At 36.7% G+C, this 22,260-nt stretch overlaps 1 protein-coding gene across 1 annotated transcript in view; it reads right to left on the bottom strand.

Annotated features, from left to right (window-relative positions):
- Positions 1–13,920: 13,920 nt before the first annotated feature.
- LOC150109687 (tumor necrosis factor receptor superfamily member 16-like) overlaps positions 13,921–22,260 on the bottom strand; it is a 73,610-nt gene continuing 65,270 nt past the window's right edge. The window contains exons 4-5 of the mRNA XM_090409721.1: positions 19,855–19,971; positions 13,921–14,271 (exon numbers count right to left, since the gene is read on the bottom strand). Coding sequence (XP_090265847.1) covers positions 14,054–14,271; positions 19,855–19,971 — 335 coding nt within the window. The 3' untranslated portion in view covers positions 13,921–14,053. The remainder of the gene's footprint in view (positions 14,272–19,854; positions 19,972–22,260) is intronic.

Genomic DNA, 22,260 nt, shown 5'->3' on the forward strand with positions numbered 1-22,260 from the left:
AATGTTGAACACATCGGTACTTTTGAAGATTAATACTGTATTATAATTTACAGTAATATACAAGTATTTTGATTGCATTTCTGATTTTCAGTATGCTAAACATGAGTTATTGAAATTTTAAAGATTGTGATTAAAATTCCATTCATGTGAATATACGTAAATGTGATACACTAATCTACCATTTATTCAGCCACATCAGGATGGCATCTTGCTTTTCTAATAACTGAAGGGTCAGATAATTGAGTTACATTTACATGGTACTTTACCACAAGTGAGTTGACATGCAAGGGTTGGTTAATTGAAGGTCAGATAAATGGTAGATTACTGTACATACACTTAAGGATGGATGTTCTTTAATTCTGTAGATTTGTAAGACATGCTTCGACAAGAAGGCCATAAATATTCTCCTTTTGCATTAAGGATTATTTAATACAATACTAGAGAAGAAAATGTTCTTTTAATTCTTTACGTTAACATGATTAATATAACTAGATAGTTTGAGTTATATAGGCACATCAGACTAATGGCATAACTCTTTAATCATGGCTGTAGATATAATCTGCTTGTATAAATAAAAATTATGACTGAAAAGTCTAAATATATTAAAATTATATTTATTTACTGTGATAAAGCTCTTGAACAGAATATAAGTTGATATTTAATAAAATAATAATTGCACAAGAAAAAAAGCACTCATAGAGATCGTGCCAAGTTCTGAATTAATGGTTATAAATGAACTTCTGTAAAAAGACTAATTCTATAGAAGACATAAAATTAGTATTCCTTTTATTTGACTGAAGTTTAGGTTAAGTGCATCTGATATTTTTTATTTATTTATTTATTTTTGGCAGATGAAGTAATTAAAAAAAACAAGGTATATTTTAATGTGAATATGTTTAACATTTAAATATGCATTGTGTGATAAATTTGAGATCTTAGTTGCACTCATCTGTTTGTACATATTATTCTTAAAATATTTATGAAATTGATTGACAAAGTGGTTGTCATTTCTCTTAATGATGTAAATGATATAAACAAAAGAAAGGGAGGGTGTATAAAAACAGGCTGGAATGTATTAAAAATAACCAGTTTTAATGACATTTTGCAGAAATGACTTAATTAACATATAAAATGATCAGGACATCACTAGAAAATGGGAAAGGTCTTTATCTAGTGATGTAATTTTTTTCTTCAATTACGCTTGAGTAAAGTGTTTTTAAATAAAATATTTTACAAAATTTTCTCTATTTCTTACTTTGTAGAGTACATGGATCAACAACTTATGCAAATATGTAATTATTTATTTTATTTATTTTTTTTTTTTATGGTAATATACCAATGCGAATTTTGTTTGCTTACACTTGGATAAAGGATTGAACCAAGTCATTTCTTGGTATCTTTAATTTTTAGCAGGGTTCCCCCCCCCCCCAGTTTATCTGGGGTTTTTCATCCAGTAAGCAGTCAAACCGGCCCCGTGAACACAAGGATCTACAGCCATAAATACTTAATCTCCCCACGAGGGGGCTCAACTCACCCCAATAGGGATGGGGGTGGAAACTCCATATGAATAAATAAAGTATAACCAAGTGAAAAAACTTTCAACAACTAACTATCCCTAATCCAGAGGATATTAATTATAAGGTGTGACACCTTTTGGCAACTCATATAATCAAAATATGACTTCTGCGTTACTTCAATCTTAGTATCACGACTGATTGAATCGGTAGATTATGGATTTTTTCAGATAGGTCTGATCATTGCGAGTGTGATCACAGAATAGCTACCGTGGGAACATGTAAAGACTCCATTTCTCGTGAGAATTCGCCGTAAAGTCTATTTCCAAGTCGCTCTGTTCATTGTCATTCGAGTGTGTTTTGAGTGTTGATTGCGGTCTCGCGATAGTCCTTTAGTGTGATGTATTTTGTGTTCATACGCTATACGGAAGTCCTTGAGATCCAGCTCAGGTAAGCATATATTTGAATATTTTAAACATGAACAGTTTAAGTCCCGATGACTTTATCCAATCGTTGTATAAGAAGCTGGCGCTCGACCTCAAAAAACTGTTCTATTGAATCTCTTCTTGTTCTCTTTGTGGTGGTTCAGAGAAAAGGATTTTATTGATTAGTCTTCTTGGATAGCCGTTCAAGTACAGATGGTTGGAAATAAATTTTAACTCATCTTGAAGAGTCTTGTTGTCCGTTGTGATACAAATAGCTCTTTTCTTTGACATGTGTATAATGCTGAGTTTATGTGATATGTGGTGAGAGGAGTTAAAATGTAGGTAGCGACCTGTATTGGTCGGTTTTCTGTACACCGATAGATTTATACTGCCATCAGTTTGTTTTTTGATTAAGATGTCTAAAAACGGAAGTTGTTTTTCTCTTTCAAGTTCCAGAATGAATTTAATAGATTGATGGAAGGCGTTGATCTTTTTGAGAAAATCATATATGTCATCTTTGTTATTGTTCCATATGATGAAGATATCGGCAATGGGAAGCCCACTCTCACCTTCATGTGCTGACCTCTTTATGGAAGACTTAGAAAACAAAATCTTATCACAAATTTTTCCTAGACCTAAAATTTGGTTTAGATATGTGGACGATATCTTCATCATATGGAACAATAACAAAGATGACATATATAATTTTCTCAAAAAGATCAATGCCTTCCATCATTCTATTAAATTCACTCTGGAACTTGAAAGAGAAAAACAACTTCCGTTTTTAGACATCTTAATCAAAAAACAAAGTGATGGCAGTATAAATCTATCGGTGTACAGAAAACCGACCAATACAGGTCGCTACCTACATTTTAACGCCTCTTACCACATATCACATAAACTCAGCATTATACACATGTTAAAGAAAAGAGCTATTTGCATCACAACGGACAACAAGACCCCTCAAGATGAGTTAAAATTTATTTCCAACAATCTGTACTTGAACGGCTATCCAAGAAGACTAGTCAATAAAATCCTTTTCTCTGAACCACCACAAAGAGAACAAGAAGAGATTCAATATATAAAAACGATTGCAATTCTGTTTGTAAGTGGCATCTCCAACAAGCTCGCCAATCTCCTCAAACAACACAAAATAAGAGTAACATTTAAACCTATAGAATCTATTCGTAAACTACTAAGATCTCCAAAAGACAACCATCCTTTCTATAAATATGCTGGAGTTTATAATATTCCATGCTCATGTGGCTCTAATTACATCGGACAGACTTCGAGAAGCCTCGAAATCAGGCAAAAGGAGCACATTGGCTATGTCAAAAACAACAGACAGGACATTTCTGGCCTATCGTCTCATTTCTCCACAACTAACCATGTCATCGAGTGGGACAAAAGCTGTTCCCCTTACTTAGAGGAAGATTACCATTCAAGAATTTTCAAAGAAGCAGCCACAGTCGCCCGTTCTACTGTGAACCTTAACAGAAATCAAGGCCTAATACTCCCAGAGATATGGAAAACCCTAATCAGAACCTTAAAAACGGAAGAAATGAACTTTAATACAAACTACAGAAAGTTCCTCAGCAACAGCTAGCTGATCTTGTACACGCGATACGTGTTTCACTCACGTTCGATACTATTTTATTTGTAATTATTCTAGTCAGTTTTGCAGTTACGCATAATTATGAGAGTGTTTAAACCTATATGTAAGTGCCCTGAAGATGCCAACAGATAAGTGTGGCAAAACTAGTTGGTTCAGTTAATAATAAAATTGATCAACACTTGATCGGTTAACCAAATATTATTATTTGCCCCTAGTACTCATTGAGATACCCAACATACACAAGAACATATACAACATAACGATCTGTGGTCTGAAAATCACAACAGAACTACTAAGGAAAAGAGCCTCGTCGGGCCAGTGCTACAGATGTCAGAAGTACGGACATGCACAGAAACTCTGCGGAGCAGACTACAAATGCCTCAAATGTGGGCAAAACCACCCCACAGCAACCTGCTCAAAACCCAGGACCTCACCAGCCAAATGTGCGAACTGCAGGGTCCCCCACCCGACAGAGGCTGCAGGCACTACCCCAAGAATAAAACAGACAACAAAAGGAAACAGATCTCTCAACCCTGCCAACAGGCACCAGAGTTGCCGGCTCCACAGTTGCCTGACACCCAACAAAAGACAACAAAATACCAGCTCTCACAAATGGAAAATACCAACAGTCTGGAAAGCCACCATCGAAGCAGGACATATGCCGAAGTAGCCCGCTCATCCAAAGATATCCAGCAGGACCAAATTCTTCCAAACATGACAATAGTCATCACAGCCTCATTAACGAACATGCTTCAAGACAGACTTCAGTAAGTCAAACCCTTCATCAAACTCCACAAAAAGATTTCTAAAAGAAACTCGAACCATATTATCAATGCTTGTTAATGAATAAAACTAGATTACTCCCAGACTCACTACAGATTGCCGCTTGGAACGCCAATGGCTTAAAAAACAAGACACTGGAGTCTCAAGAATTCTCTCACAGGTACAACCCTGACGTCATCCTAATTAATGAAACTCATCTAAGACCTGCAGCCAATCCAATACTGAGAGGCTACACACTATATAGAAATGACCAACTGGACTACAGAGGTGGTGGTACAGCCATATTTATCAGGAACTGCATCAGGCTCAATGGAATACTCACCCCAACCTCCTACCTAGAACTCACCGGTGTCGAAGTCCACACAAACTCAACTGAAAGACTTAAAATCTACGCCACCTACTACCCCCCCCCCCCCCCCCGCTAAGACCCTGCTATTTTCTGACTTGAATGCTGTACTAGGCATAAATGAATCCATCATCATCGCTGGGGACTTAAACTCCAAACATCCCTCCTGGAACAGCAGAACCACAAATAAAAATGGCCTATCCTCTTCAGCTACACAGGATTAAACAACACTGTCATAACAGGATCCACTGAACCAACCCACCACAGCCCAACTGGCACAGCCGACATCCTGGACATCGCCATCCTACACAACATCAAATACCTTATTCTTGTTGAGAGGCTTATACGCCGGTTATACATGATAACTAATAATTAAGGAATTGACAGCGTACACTAGAAATATAAATTAAATAAACTTTAATATATACTTTCCGATATTTCGGCAAACGTCACGTTGCCATCTTCTGCACATCAAATACCAGCACAGCATTCAAGCATTGAACGAATTATCATCAGACCACAACCCAGTCCCACTTCACTTAGGGAACAAAGACCAGTCACCTCCCCCCCAAAACCTCCATTGTCTGGGAGAAACTTAGGAAAGTGCTACCAGAACACATTGGTCCGGTTCCCCATATAAAAGCCAAGGAAGAAATAGACACGGCAATAAAGAACCCCACCAATCAAATCAATAAAGCCATAACAGCAGCCACGATTACCCACAAACGGAATCGTCTCCCGGAGGAAGTCATGGACTTAATAAGAGGAAAAAACAGACAAAGAAAAAGATATCCCAACACTCATGCTCCCCAGGACAAAACAGCCCTCAACAGATTAAACAAATCTGTCTGAGTTCTTCAGAACCACAGGAACCAACAATAGCTCACCTCCATCTCCACAGCAGATCATTCCATATGGAAATTCCTAAACAACCTCAGGAACAAGTGCAAATCCCCCCCCCCCTGCAAGCAGAACAACACCTTGCATACACAGATGCTGACAAAGCCGACGCTAGAGAAACGATGCAGTCCTTCATAAGAGAACCTAAACATCAGCCATGTATACAAGAACCATCATAAAGTCAGGTTCACAGTAAATCGTCCCGATGTCAATCCAAGCCCTATAATGCCTACTGAAATAATTGGCATCATCAACCATCTCAAGATCAAAAAAACTCCAGATCCTGACGGCATCACTAAGTCATCAAGGCACTACCACGCAAAGCCATAGCACATCTGGCAAACATCATAAACTCCATCCTCAAATGGCAGCACTTCCCCCAGTCATGGAAAATAGCTGACATCATCCCAATTTACAAACCAGGCAAAGACCTACCTGAAAATTACCGTCCCATCAGCCTGCTATCCAACTTCGGGAAAATAGCTGAGAAAATCAGACTTCAAGATCATATCATCATATCAACCAACTAAATATCATTCCACAAGAACAATTTGGCTTCCGTCAAAATCACAGCACCACCCAACAGATCCATAGACTGGTAGAATACATCACCACAGATTTAATTGGAATCAACACACTGGAGCCATCTTCCTAGACATCTCAAAGGCCTTTGATAAGATCTGGCACCAAGGTCTCCTCTACAAACTTATCATCGCTAACCTTCCACTAAATAAACATGATACACCTGATCAAATCATACCTCTCCAACAGGAGGATGCAAGTCAAAATCAATGAAACAGTCTCAACCCAACGGAAAATCCTCGCTGGAGTTCCTCAAGGATCACTGTTAGCCCCGATCCTGTTCAACATCTATGTGGCAGATATCCCTCAAAATCCTCTCACATCCACCATCGCCCTTTATGCAGATGACATGACTATACTAGCCAGATCCCGCCAACCACATCTTGTAACCAAAAAACTACAAGACACCATCCTGAATCTAGAAAAATGGTTTAAAGCCTGGCGACAACAATTAAACCCCCAGAAAAGCAAAACGATACTCTTCACAAGAAGACGAGCATCCCCCAAAGGAGACATCACCCTGTTCAACTCTAAAATTCCCTGGAAAACTGAAGCAAAATACCTCGGAATACTTCTCAATAAGCAGTTATGCTTCAGCAGCCACATCAAGAGCACATGCACCAAATCTTCAAAAGTTATCGCCCAGCTATACCCCTTGATCAGCACACACAACAAACTAAGCTCAAGAAACAAAATTCTACCGTACAAGACAGTGATCTGTCCCACAGTTATATATGCCTCCCCAGCCTGGAGCCATACCTCCAAGACAAACATCCTCAAGCTACAAAGACTACAGAACAAGTGCCTGCGAATGATACTGGACGCCCCGTGGTTCATCAGGAATGCCCACCGGGACATAAATATCCCCTACATCTCTCCACTACTATGCTCCCTAGTTGAAAACTTCTTTATGAAGACATCCACACATCCAAACCAACTAATACAGCAAGCCGGAAACTATGACGGTAATGACCACTGGAAACATAAAAGACCAAAAGCCATCCTAACACTCAACGACAAATAATCACTTCTGCCCACTCAGGGTGAGCTAAAATAGCTCACAAATCTCTCCTATCACTGCTCCCGAAACAGACAACAGGGAATATGAAAAGCATCAAGCTTTACCCTTTGCGCCATATGTGTCCTACGTCCTTAGTATCACTATCACTAGTCTGATTCCCACTGATGAAATCTCAATGACGGTCAAAACCAGTCTGGGTAGTGACCTTTCCCATAATGCACAGCATTATACATGTCCGCAAGGAGCTGTGCTTTGCATTATGGAATACTAAGGCACGTGATGTGAAGTCATACCACCTTTACCACGAGTTGCCCCAGTCCTGAAAATACTTCAGGCAAACTTTGTTAGCTTACACTTGGATAAAGGATTAAACCAAGTATATAATTTCTTGGTATCTTTAATTTATGGTAATATACCATTTTGTTGAAGGATGAAAAGTAAATAGAAATTGGCATCTTAAAAGCGTGTTGAGCAAGTGGAGATTGGAAATAGCCATTTTTATCGTTAACTTTTTTCTTTTTTTTTTTTTTATTGTGTTCTTCAGTGTAACATGCACTCAGTGTGCCTTTCTAAGTGTCTTATATTGGTTTCCACTTGTGGATCATAATAAACAGAAAATTGTTAATAATGCTGCATATCATTAAAGGATTCTCACAAGAAAACGTCTTCAAGAAGGAATAACAGTAGTAAGTCATTTCAGCGGATTCCTTAGAAGTACATATTTTAAACAATCGTATATTCAAAGTTTAGAAAGCTGAAAAGATGAAACAAAATGGAAGTTATTAATGAAATATATGCACTTTGTTCACAATAAGCTTTGGAGCCTCTGGTGTGTGTGTATATACATGCATGCACATATGGTCCTCATGTTATGCATGCAACATCCCATCTATATCTTTATAGCAACTCCTCTCACACATAAGTGATATATAATACCAAATCTCAAATCCTCCCCTTCGCAATCTACTGTTTCGAAATTTGATGGCCTCTTACAGTTCATTTATCATTGTCTTTATCACCCTCCAAATTCGGGTAACCGGTCTGACCTTTTCTGTTTGTCTGTGAAGCTTGGTCATTCTCAGTTCAAATATTCAGTGGCAACATCTTCCTTTGGGATTTCAGCCTTTGCAACTCATAATGGCTTCCCTTTTCTTACAATCAAGCTGGAAGGGAATTAGTAACAATCTTACATAAATGGTTCATCCTCCTCTCAAATTGACTGATAATTCCCTTTGATTTTTTTTCTTGTGACTCCCACCCATGATAAGCTATTAACCTATAATACATTAGTACTATGAGTGGGGAAGGATTTCTTTTTGTTCATTTCAGTTATTTATTTGTTTACATAATCCAGAAACCCTACTCTAGAGCAGGATTTTTGGATTAACTAACCTTTGAACATTTCGGCAGGCCTCAAATAAGTATAGTGTGGATGGTGAACTCACGTCAGGCATGAAATTTATTGTCCACCCAAAAACATTCACAAACATCCACATGCCCAGGAGAGTCAAACTCATAGCATGTTGGTTAGAGAACAGATATGCTAACCACTTGGCCAGCACCAGTTCTCTCCTGATAAACACACCCAGCTTTACTCTTTGTAATTCAAACCATAACCTCATCCAAGTTTCCTTTCCCTACAGAGCACTCAGACACTCTCTTCCATGTCATTTGGTACTTCAATAATGCCCAGCACCGACGACAGGGTATAGCATAGAGGCAGCCTGCCTCACAGTGCCGCTTAATTAAGGGCTCTTGTTCAGCCATGTTGCGACAGGCACCGTATTAGGGCAACGAGATATTTTACAACATCTGATGTAGATGCAATAGATTTATTTGAAGAATTAAAAGTTCTCTCAAAAATAATACAAGAGAAAAGTGGTCCTTACTAAATTTTACCAGATTTATAACCAAAATCTTGTAGAAATTTATCCCAACATAACCACTATAACCACTACCCTAAGGATTTTGTTAACAATTCCTGTTAGCGTAGCAAGTGCGGAAAGAACTGATTAAAAATTATTTACGAACAGCAATGACCCAAGAAAGCTTGGTTTGTCTAGCAACTATATCGATAGAGGCAGACATAGCTTATAATTTAAATTTTGAAGAGCTTATAAAGTTTTATTGTGCGATATCCCGGTAGAGCAAACATTTAATTAATATTATGTAATCATTTTACATTAATGTTTCTCTTGTAATAAAAACAAAATAGCAATCAGAGATTTTATATTTTTGTCTTATAATCCATCAGGGCGATATTTAATTGTTTGCCTCAGGGCACGATCTAATCTGGCGAGTGCCCTGATAATGCCAAATGGGATAACCTGCATGATTTCTATTACTCCTTTCCTTAGGCTCACTGCTGATTTTATGCGAATCGAAAAAGAATTCAGCATATTGAAGTGGTTGGAAAACACAAAACTCTAGCATCTAATTGAGCCTACCTTGTAGCATGCAGCAAACAATAATCAAACCTTTCCATCAGACTTTAAAAAAACATCGATTGATTATTAGCCAGAGAGAGAGAATACGTGGTGAATTGTCTGCAATGATAAAAAAAAAATTGGAACTCTGTGGTAGATAAAAAAAAAAAAGAAGTGAAAGTGCTGGAAAAGAAGCATATCAAAAGTTCCTAACAAGTAAGTCAGCAGATTCTCCTTTAGGCTGGAGAGCGGATACGCTAATCACTCGGCCAACCAGGCTGGCAATTTTGAATTGAATACGTTTGTGTTGTTTGTTCAAGTAGCTTAGGAATGTATTTAATGTTTCGTGGCTGTGGGGCCAAATGGCGAAAATATCATCAACATATCTGAGCCAGACTTTGGGCTTTAGGTTGCTTGAAGTCTTCTGTGTAAAAGTTAGCTATTGGAGGGGAAAGTGGTGAGCTCAGGGCATTACCTTCTTTTTGTAGGTAAAAATTTCGCCACATGAAATACCCAGAGCATTTGTGTTTTATGAACTTATTTTCTCTTGTTTTTCATAGACTTTTTTATAAAGTACATGGGCAAAGTGGGCCATGATGTTCCATATTGTTAGCCACTTCTCTGGATAGTATGGTAATATCATTGCCAAGTAGTGCAAAATTACATTCTTGAGACCCCTTCTTGACACTCTTTGACCTCAAGTTCCTTCTTTCATATGCTGCTTGAGAAAGTTTTCTTGCAACTGCTCAAATTCTCCTTCATTCTTATCATGAGATCATGAGATTTCTTTGCTACCCAAACAATGTTCAGGTATCTGAAGTCACCCATAATAATTACTCATTTCATGCCTGTCAAGGTAATTTTGTGAAGCATTTCATCTTTTCTAGCATCTAAACTTTCAGGTCTCTAGCAACACCCTGTAATCCTCCACTTCTTCCTTGAGATAACCTCAAACTCACTGCTATATGAAGCACTATTACTGTTATTGCTTTCATGAGTTTCTGCACTAACTGGACTCATTATTAGATATTAGTAGAACTGCACACTTATTACCACATTGACTAGTCATCTTTTAATTGCCTCCATAGTGCAATTCGAAGAACAACAGGACATTGCATCCTTCGATTGGAAAAGACCTCAGTTCAGTTGTTTTCATAATGAGAAAATCTTTATATTAGTGTTAGTTGTGGCCGGTGAAATTTTAAGTGGGGGTGCTGCCTATACAAAATTTAAAAAAAAAAAAAATTCTTTTTTTCCTAATCAGTAACCAATTTATTAATAAATATATCTACAGATTTATTTATTATAAATAAATCACTGAAACTTTTATAGTTTCTATATATATTCAGCATGGAACTCTTGTAGTTTCTCTATTTGGCTTTGAAATAATGTTGGATTCAATATCCACTTAATTTGAATAAATTTACATTATTTTTATTTATACAATATTTTTGTAATACAGGCTTTTCTTTTGTGTTTTATGAACGTATTTACTCTTGTTTTTCATAGACTTTTTTATAAAGTCTTATCTATACTAGTTTATGCTTTTATTAAATCTGTAGATTTATTTATTAATAAATTAGTTACTGATTAGGAAAAAAAGAATTTTTTTATTTTTATTTTTATTTTCTATAGGCAGCACCCCCAGTTAAAATTTCACCGGCCACCACTGATGAGTATTTTCAATTGAAAGTGAGTTAGCTGATCTCATACAGAGGTAGAAGAGTTTTTACCTCTTGGAAACTTGGGTTTTTCATCACACATACGGTGTGATAACCCCCCCCCCCCGACACGGGGATGACCTCTCTGAATTCTGGTTGCCATGGCAAGTGCTGTGCAACTATCCAGGGCATATACTGAATTGTTTTGGTAGTTAAACAACTCTTAAATGGAATGAAAATATTCTCTGAATAGGATTTCTCCATTCAGATGTCTGTTTGTATACTTCCAGAAGTGTCTTTGATTTTATCACCCTGTGCCACATAAGTTGTGGTGTTAGGAAGTGTCCAGTAGAGCTATGATAGGTTCTTACCTCCAGGTCATCAGTTAGTACACATCGTTCTCTTCAAAACTTTCATCTTCCACAACATCACTTTCTGTGTTCTCATAGGATTATGCTGTGTTAGGATGCAAGCTGTTGCTTCCTAACACAGAATGGTTGACCTGTTCTTTGGCGTTCAGATACATCTTCTCTATTGTTATAATGGTTAATAGTCTGATACACAAACATCCTACTAATCCTGAGTGTTTTCAGCATGTTGAAGATAACAGGTGGCTGAATTCCAACCTTGTGAAGTGCTATTACAGCTCCATGGTTCTCATAATCTCCCCAGTGTATGTTAACCCATACAGGTAGATAACTCTCTACTGATAAACAAGCAAATCACTAATAGAATCGTTCTACCAATTCTGTGGACAGCATGGGGTGTGTATAAGTCGTAACAGTATTTATGGCAAAACTGTGTATATTATACTTCGGGAGGGGAGATACCATGCATAATCTCTGGAGCAGAACAGTTTCCAGATTTTCTAGATGTCACCATGCTCATGGTACTAAATGCCCTCTACAGGTTATCACATAATTTGTTGAGTGAGAATGACAAAAAACAAAATATCCAGTATGGAACATTTCCATTATACTTTCTGCTGTAGTTACCCTAACACTACCTTCAGCAACTATGTAGATTTTCTTCCATACTGATTCTTCTTCCAGCATAATAAAGAATACCATAGAATTGTACTTGGTTTGTTCTGTGAGCATCACTTATTCCATTTCATTCTGCCCTATTATACCTGACATTTTTTCTTCATCATCATCATCATGCATATCAAGGATTTAGGCCTAGCATGGCCTGTTCCGGCCTTAAAAGTAATCGTTTAAGAGGACGTCCTGGTTTTCTTTTTCCTAATGGCTTGTGCTTTAAGGCTTGTTTTGGTAATCTTTCTGTTTTCATTCTTTGAACGTGTTCCATCCATTTATGTTTATATTTTTTAATTTTTTCTATTACTGGTTCTTGGTTTAATTCTTTCATTATTTCTTCGTTTCTTTTGTAATCTATACTTTGCAGTTTTTCTCATAAACTTCATTTCTTCTGTTATTAATCTTTGTCTTTTTGTTTTATTGTCCAGCTTTCGCTTCCATACATTAAGACTGGTAGGGCTAATGTATTGTATACTTTTAGTCTGGTTTGTTTTTGAACTAGGTTTACTTTAAATATAGAGTTACACCTGTTATTTTGAAATATTTTGCAAATTTTACATTTATATCTTTTTCATTTTCATATGTGATCATACATCCTAGGTAGGTCGGCAAAAAGGAGAGTGTTTAAGTTAACTGTAGGAGAAAGTTTAATTCCTTGATGTAAATTTTTATTCCATTTTATTATTATTTCATTTAAGTAAATATTAAAAAGAGTTGCTGAGAGGGGACATCCCTATTGGGCCCCTTAGTTTATCTCTCTTGTATATGATAGCGAGTGATTTAATCTTAATTGTATTTGATTATTTTTATATATACTTGTGATAGCTTTTAGGATATTATTTGGTATTTGTCTTTCTTTTAATATGTTAAATAATATGTTTCTTTTAACTTTGTCAGATGCTTTTTTAAAGTCAATAAATGCAATATGTGTTTCATTGTATATTCTTTTTTCTATTATTAATTTTAGGCAAAAGGCCGGGTCTATACATGATCGTCCTTTTCTAAATCCATTCTGTACTTCTAAAATAAAGTTTTCGGAATATTTTGTTAGTTTGCTATTTAAAATTCTGCTATATATTTTGTAACAGGAATTTAGTATACTGATACCTCTGTAGTTTTTAGGGTCATATCTATTACCTTTTTTAAAGATAGGAATCACAATTGCTTTTTTCCATATAATGGTTAATAGTCTGATACACAAACATCCTACTAATCCTGAGTGTTTTCAGCATGTTGATGATGAACAGGTGGCTGAATTCCAACCTTGTGAAGTGCTATTACAGCTCATTTTTTCTTACCTGTGCTTTATACTCTTCATCCAACTGATGACTATTTATCTGCTTATACCTCCCATAATATTTTCCTCTTCTGTTTCTGCTTATTCTCATTATTCATCTGATTTTCATCTACTATCTAGAAATACAGTTTAACAAAGTTGCTTCTGAATGATCTTGACCTATCTGCTTCATATCTGTTGCTCTTCTTCCTGCCTAAGTTCTTTGTGTTGGTATGCTTGAGGCTACATTTTCAAAATATCAGTTTTTTTTTAAACATAGTGCAGTAGAGCAGCAATATCAGAAACTAATCAAATACAAGTTAATCTCCAAATAAGCTATTTATTTGTGTTAGTATTGTTGTGCTGCTTATTACAATGTTTATTTACATTATATATATATACAAACATGAACAGTGAACCATATATAGCATATATGAATCTGTTAAAATGCCCTTAATGGCTGTTCACACAAATTCACCGGTCTTTACAGGATGATAAAGTCTTTCATAGGTTGGTTGAAGAATACGAACTACATCTATTCGACCTAGTCGAATCAGTGCATGAATCAGTACTTCAATGGTTCCATTTTCTGATTTACTCCATTCTGCCAGAAGATGGCACATTGGTCCATAATTTTGCTTTCCAAGGCAGTCAATGGATAAAATACTTGAGCTGTTATAACCTAATAGGGGACAAAAAAGTAAAATATTTAATATTAATAATTTAACAAAATATTGAATTCTGCACATAAGTTTATTACAGTAAACCTTATTATAGTAAATTACCTATTTTCTATTCCAGCACATCAAACAATAAAGGGGTAAAAATTGAGCAGTCAGTATTCTCAATAAAAAAAAAGGTTTCATATCTTGTCTAAATTCACCACACAAAATATGAAAACTTTTCATTGACCTTTTAGTAAATTCATTTTATTGCATTATTACAATTATTTCAGCTTGTATATGTGAAATTTAAAGAAATAATGCTATCACATTTCATCAAGCAAAGTTTTAATTGAAACTCTAAAAGAAGATTCATATTGCTCACCTACTATCAAAATAAATATTCATTTATTTTGAAATATCTGGAAATTATTTTAGCTACCAACCAACAAAAACAAGAAAATAGTGTATTTCACATGGTAGTAAAGAACTATGATTAAGAAAAAAAGTTAAGGAAAGTCTGTAAAATTAACAAAAATAGAAAAGAAAAAACATTCCTCAAAGCAGAAGAATGGTTTAGTCCTCCAAAAAGTAGCAAGATGGTTTTTCAGCCTACCAGAAAAGGGTTGGGCTCCTGGTAATGAAACCCATCCTGTGTATTAAGCGATCTTCCTTCACTCTGCTGGCCTGTATGTGAGGGTAATGTACATTTGATTATTGAAGACTGACAATGAAATTCAGCAGTACATCCACATTGTCATAGCCAGAACATAAACTTCATTTAGCCTTAGGCATGCAAATTGTGCATTCTGTTTTAGCTATCTCAAGAAAAATATCTGCATTCTCACACCAAAATGGTTGGCAAACCCCCCCCCCCCCACACACACACACTTCCTCACTACATCATCAAATTCCTGACATGTATCCTCAAGGGGTGTACAGGATATGATAGTACTACATGAAAAATTTGCATCATTACTAAGTTCCTATCTACAATTTTTTTCCAAATCAGTCTATTACTTGTCAAGACTCCAACATTATCAGATCTTATATTTCTATCGTCTAAGGCACTTTGTACTGTATCAATCCACCTATATCTTGGTCTTCCTCTGGGTCATTTTCCTGCCAACCTGGCTGAGAACATTTGTTTTGCTAATCTTTCCTCGCCCATTCTGTTTAAGTGCTAAGATTAGCTGTGCTAACGCATTCCTGGATGCTGACAATGTGAAGTTCTTTCCTAATATCATCATTTTTAATATGATATTGTCATTGATGCCATCTGTTTACGCCTCTAATCTTTCTCAGGACTCTCATATCTTTGGTCAAGTGTTTTACATCTGACCCAGCTCTCAGATCCATAAGTTAAAACTGGTTTGAACACTGTCTTGTATACAGCTAATTTAGTGTTCCGATTAATTTCTCTCTTATTCCATATGAATTTATTCAATTGACTTCCTACCATACCAGCTTTGTTGATTCTGTTGTCTATTTCCATATTTAATTTACAATCTTCACTAAAAATCGTGCCTAAGTAGCTGAACTGTTTTACTTGTTCCACAGGTTCCCCCGTTCACAACACAGTTGACATTTTCAACGATTCTGCCTATTTAAATTGTACATATTTGGTCTGATGTATTAAAATAAAAGAACTTTTATTATTAAAAGACCAGAAGATAAATGATAAAATATACAAAGCGCCAACAAGTTTCACTAGCCACTGTCTAGCATTTTCAAGGCTGAACTGGTGTGAAAACAAATGCATTAAGTTACATTTAAAACATACATTTTAGTAACTGTTAGGCCGTTGCATTTGATCATTCATGTTTGATGGCGTGCATGTGTTCGAATGCTTCAGTCAAAATCCAGTACATGACCACGTGTTGTGTAGTTTTTTGCATATTGTAGTTCTGTTGAACTGAGAGAGATTATGAGATTTGTCCATATGCCTTTAAGAATAATACCTTGATTTCTATTTAAATTATTCCCTGTGCATAGTACCACAGCTGCTTCTTTTAAAGTACTGAGTCTGTAGTCATTCTCGATGTAAGGCATAGAACTGTTTTTCCAATCTATAACGTGATTTGATGTTGAGAAATTATGAGCTAAACCAGATGTGATGATTCTATTATGATTGACATCCCCCAAATGTTCCTTCTGTCTTATTTCAAAACTTCTAGAAGTCTGACCAATGTAAGAAAGGCCACACGTGCATGGAATTTCATATACTCCAGGACATTTGAAGAAAGGTACCTCATCTTTGGGTGATCTTAAGATTTGTCTGATCATGGTAGTTGATTTAAAAACCACTCTGATGTTATGAGCTTTTAACATTCTCGCCAATTTTGTGGAAACTGAATTTGCAATATGAGTTCATATTGCAAAATTCTTATTCAATTTGTGCAACAACTTTAGTACTTTCTCCTCATCCACATGAGTTTCCTCATACGGAGAAGAGGTAGCAGAGAGTCCAATGTTGCATATACCAGGTTGATAGCTTTCAGCAAAATGGCTACTCATTAGTTGAACAATCACTTCTGCAGTCACCCGCATACCATCTGCATTCAGAAGAGTTATTCTTTCAAATTCATTCTTTCTTTAACTTGGAGCATAATGATAAAATTCTTTTGGGTTGTCTTTAACTTGCAGAGCCAGTTTCTTTTTATACTCGGACTTAGCTTTCTAAACAAGGAAAGCTAAGTCCGAGTATGAATGATGTAGAGATTTGTGACTCTTCTCTCCTGCTGCTTATTATTTTCATAACTGACATCATCCTTATGCACATGATATTCGTTGCACATCATCTTTTTCTTATGAATCACTTGCTTAATTAGGTTACACATCCATTTCACTTCTACTCTATTTATTCTTTGAACTCTGGGTACACATCAGAATGTGTACCCAGAGTTCAAATATTGAATCATTTAAGAAAACACTTCCCATCCAATAATTGATACCATGGCACAGAACTGAGCATACCCCTCAGGTGGTCATAATTTCTGCTTTATAGTACAGCATGTAACCTTCTTTGAATGGAACATTCATAAGCTTAGCCTTCCCAAGTGAGTACTGCATGATCACTGTCACCAACCAGAAGCAGAATAGTTACATCATTAACTGACCCCCCCCATTTGACACTATCATCAGATCTAACACTGTTTGACCTTAAGTTCCTTCTGTCACATGCTGCTTGAGGAAGTTGTCTCGCAACAGCTCAATAAATTCAGTTTCATGATATTGGAGTCTTGACAGATAATGGATTATTTTAGAGGAAAATTATGGATTGGAAGTTAGTAATTATGTAAATTTTTCGTGTAATAATAGTATCCTGTACATCCCCTGAGGGTCCATATCAGGAATTTGAGGAGGATGAATGTTGATGGCAAGTGGTACAAGGTGTATCACCTTATTGAATACTCTAGATCAGAGATAGTTTGTAGAATGTTTTTTCACTTGGTTAGAAATGAAATTAAAATTGACAAGAAATTCTTGTTTAATCCTTTATCCAATATGTAAGCAAACTAAGTCTCCATGACCAGGCTACTTTTTTTAGAAGCTGATTCTGATTAATGCAACCTTGGTATCTCTTCTGGGTCTGACTCTCGCTGATGAGACCTCAAATCAAACCAATCTATTATTATTATTATTATTACGGGCAACTCCAAGGAGTCGATAGACTCATCAAGGGAGGCCCTAACATCATGTCAAGAACAACTATTCAACATTCGCACAGTATCTATCATACCTCGCCTTGAACTCATTCAGAGTCATGGCATCTACAACAGACTCTGGCAGCTTATTCCACTCGTTCACCACTCTCCAAGTAAAAAACCTAGCTCTAACACCCTTACTAACCACACTCTTGCCCAGCTTCCATGTATGGCCCCTAGTCCTCCCACCTCCAGTCCTATTCTCAAAAATATCTTCTGAATTAATCTTATAGAAACTCTTCAGTAGTTTGAATGTCTCAATCAATACACCCCTTTTCCGCCTATCAACCAATTTCTGCAACCCACAAATCTTCAACCTGTTCTCATAAGGTTCATTCCATAGACCTGCTATCATCTTGGTCACTTGTCTCTGGATCCTCTCCACCTCCTCCCCATCAAGAAGAAACCCTGGTGCCCCTATCTGGGCACAGCAGTCTAGATGGGGTCTTATCAAGGCTCGATATGAGGAACAATAACCTGTTTGTCTCTGCTTGTTAAAGTATTTTTCAGCAACCAAGTGATTTGATGAGCTGATTTAGCCACGTTTGTGATGTGCCCCTAAACTTCAACTCCCTATCCACCAACACTTCCAAATCCCTGGCCTCGTCAATCTCCTGGAGTAGTTCCACCAATGTGATATACTGCTACTAATCTTTTCACCCCAAAAATGCATAACCTTACACTTTGCCACATTAAATTGACATCCAGTCCTCCAAACTATCCAAATCATCCTGCAAAATTTTGACATCCTGTGCATTCACTATTGCTCTACCCAACTTTGCATCATCAGCAAACAAATGAACACTTCCTCTCAGATCCTTTCCTATATCGTTAATGACAAATTGAACAGTAGTGGTCCAAGAACAGAACCCTGCGGCACACCACTAGTCCCAGGCCATCTTTTGGACTCTGCTCCTGAATAAGCCACTCTCTGATATCTCTCCATCAACCACCCTCCTATCCATCTCACCAACCCTATATCCATCCCCATATGCTGCAGTTTATTGATTAGAATTCCATATGGTATCTTGTCAAAGGCCTTAGCAAGGTCCAGTAGAATAAGGGTAATGGGTTTACCCTTATCCAGTTCAGCTGTCACTGTGTTATAAAACGTGAGCAAGTTACTGAGGCATGATCTACCCTTCACAAAACCATGTTGTCCCCCATACAGTATCCCATTTTCATCTATCCAATCCTGTATTTTCCTCTTGACTATTTTCCCCAAGACAATGATTCCTGATATGCTGATTGGTCGGTAATTTACAACAGCGGTCTTCGAACCTTCTTTATGCAGTGGAACTATTTTCCCCTCTTTCCGCCCTCTCGGGACTAAATCAGACCCGAGACTCAAATTAAACAAAATGGTCAAGGGCACTGACAATTCTTTAGCCGCTTCACATACGACACAAAAGCTGGTATACCATCCAATCCCACAGATGTATTGACATTGAGGTTTTGTAATAGACTATTCACCTCCACTTCATTCACTGCAATTCCAATATAAGCTATTGGTCCATTCATTCATTCCTGCAATGTCACCACCTGGATGATATACTCTTGGAAAGTGCTCGCTCAGTAATTCCACTATATCAACTGATTCGGTTACCTCCCTACCATCAGCTAGGTGTGTAGTGCTGCTTCCCATAATTCATAGTATTATATGGTAATTAATGTTAAATCATCAGCCTCTATATACAGGTAGCCTAATTGTGAAGATACTTGGTGTGCAAACTTTGCTTACTCTTCTAGAACAGCTATCCCCTATAAGTATGCTGTAGTGAGAATCATCTGTTTTATCCAAGCAGCAATGTAGATCTCACACTGACCAACTGACATTTTTTTTTTTAAAAAATAATTTATTTGAAACATTTTTATTCATTGCTATTATTGGCATACCTAGCTGTTGAGCCAGTCCCTGCCAATCACGTCCATCTTTTCTTTTTTCATTCAAAGCTTCCTCTAATTCTTTCCTTTTGTCTTTAGCCAAGTCAGCAATCCTCATCTTTGAAGCATCTAAAATAAACAATTTCAAAATTAAACATAACAAATAATTCTGTGGTAATAAAAAAAATGCTGTAATTAATACATCATTTAAAATCAGTACTATAGTATATTCCTGTTGATTATAATAAGTATCATTTAATGAAAGCAATTATGCCTGAGACCCAACTTCTAGAAGATGGAAAATAATTATTAATAATTATTCATTATCAGTAATAATCATAATTATGATGGTTTTTTTTATTCTGGACCTCCAAAGAGTCATAAACTCATCATAGGAGATTTACCTTAGATAACACAGTCTGTAATACCATTCTTTAAGCATTCACTGTGCACACCTCAGCACCATCACAAACAGTGCATTCCATGCTTGTGCCACTCCCCATGCAAAAAACTTCTTACGCTCTTGCTACATCTTTTTTGTAACTGCCACTGATGTCCTGGTGTTTCCATTAAATATCTTTCAGCAGCTTAAATGTCTTAATCATAATAGATGAAATGTTTAAATGGCTCTTCATCTCCTTTCCAGATTCTACAGATTCCATGCCCTCATAAATAATGTTCTGCAATCCTGATATCATTTTCATTATCTTATTGACCTCTGCACCTCTTCAAAGTTACTTCATTCCCTCTAACTTCCTGTGACCAGTTCACAGTAATCTAGATAAGCCCTGATCAAGGCATTATACAATGATGCTACCATCTTCTTATCTCTGTTGATCAATTCCCAGTACTGCACTGATCTTTGCAGTATATCTGTGATTTCTATCTGCCATCACTCCAAGACGTGCTTCCTCCATGTCTTTCAACATAGCTCCACCAAGAGAATATGTGGTCTTCTCCATCTGTGGATCCCAAATTTCAAAACCTTGCATTTAGTAGAATGCATTAATTAACATCCTCATTCATTTACTCTACCTTGCCAACTTATTCAAATCCTCCTGAAGCACCATCATATCAGCACTATTAGTAAGCTTCACATCACCTGCAGACAAATATCTCTATAATCTTGTGACAATATCACTGACAGACAGCAGCAGTGGCGCACCCAGGGATGGGGCCAAGGGGCCCTGCCCCACCCACCCAAAAAAAAAAGGAAATAAACACTAGAAAATTTTCCAAAAATCTTTCCCTAATTAAAATTTATTTTTTTAATTTGTTGTGTCTTCTATTTCTATACTACTTATCTTGTATTGGTGATCACTGCAGATGCTCAGTCATAGGTCGTATGCAATGCATAGTGTGTATTCGTAAATCATCTACTCAATTCGCCCCCCTCCCCCAAGATTAAATCCTGAGTGTGCCACTGGACAGCAGTAATGGGGCCCAGTACTGAAACCTGTGAAAACCCCACTTTTAACCTTGCTACCTCCACGTACACAACTGATATTTATCAGAAAGTTAATTTCCAATCTTCTAGCCCAATATTTACAGCCATACATTGCTACTTAAATATCAACTTGTGGCATCATGTGGCACCTATCAAATTCTTTGAAGAATCCAGAAAAATAATACTGTATGTCTTCCCCTCATCCATGCTCTTGTTACTTTATTATAAATAGCCAGAGATTACTAAAACAAGAAGGTCCCCTTAACAGATCCATGAATAATATTAACCTAATCTGCTTAATTCTGTATATGTGCTCTTACCATTTTTTTCAAAATCTTAAAGCACAGGAGAAAGAAAAAGTGGTCTGTAGCTTGATACTTCCATTCTATCGCCACTATGGCAACACTATCGGAAAGATTTTTTTTTTTAAGTTGATACATCTGTCATAAGCATCCATGTGAAATTACAAGTAATTTGTTTTATACAGCTGTCCAATGCAAAAGTATTGTCTGTATCCCTTGAAATGGATAAAATTGAGTTTGTGTGGTTATAAAATTCTTTGTAAAAGAGTTGCCTCAGTCCTGACGATACTTCAGGCGCAAACTTTGTTTGCTTACACTTGGATAAAGGATTAAACTAAATTTATTACACTTTAGTACTCTTATCCTGCTTAGGAACCTGCCCTTGTGTGCAAGAGGTTCATTAAACATCTAGGTCGGTGGTACAGTCAGTTCATTAGCGTACTCTTGAAGCATGATAAAAATCCCGTCTAGTCCTGCTTTGATTGATTTGGCATTTTATCGTGCAAGGACAGCGACGGTCATACTGCACCAGGACACAGGTTACAGCAGTACACAGGGTGTTGATCGGTAAATAAATAGTTGTAAGGAGATAAATTAGTGAATAGTATAAAATACATGTACAAAAGTTTAGTATTTACAATGCAGTATCTCCATATATACAAGTCCATA

Source organism: Typopeltis vanoorti, chromosome 2 (genome assembly GCF_054136105.1).
Source record: "Typopeltis vanoorti isolate ZY-2024b chromosome 2, IOZ_Tvanoo_1.0, whole genome shotgun sequence".
Taxonomy (NCBI): domain Eukaryota; kingdom Metazoa; phylum Arthropoda; class Arachnida; order Uropygi; family Thelyphonidae; genus Typopeltis; species Typopeltis vanoorti.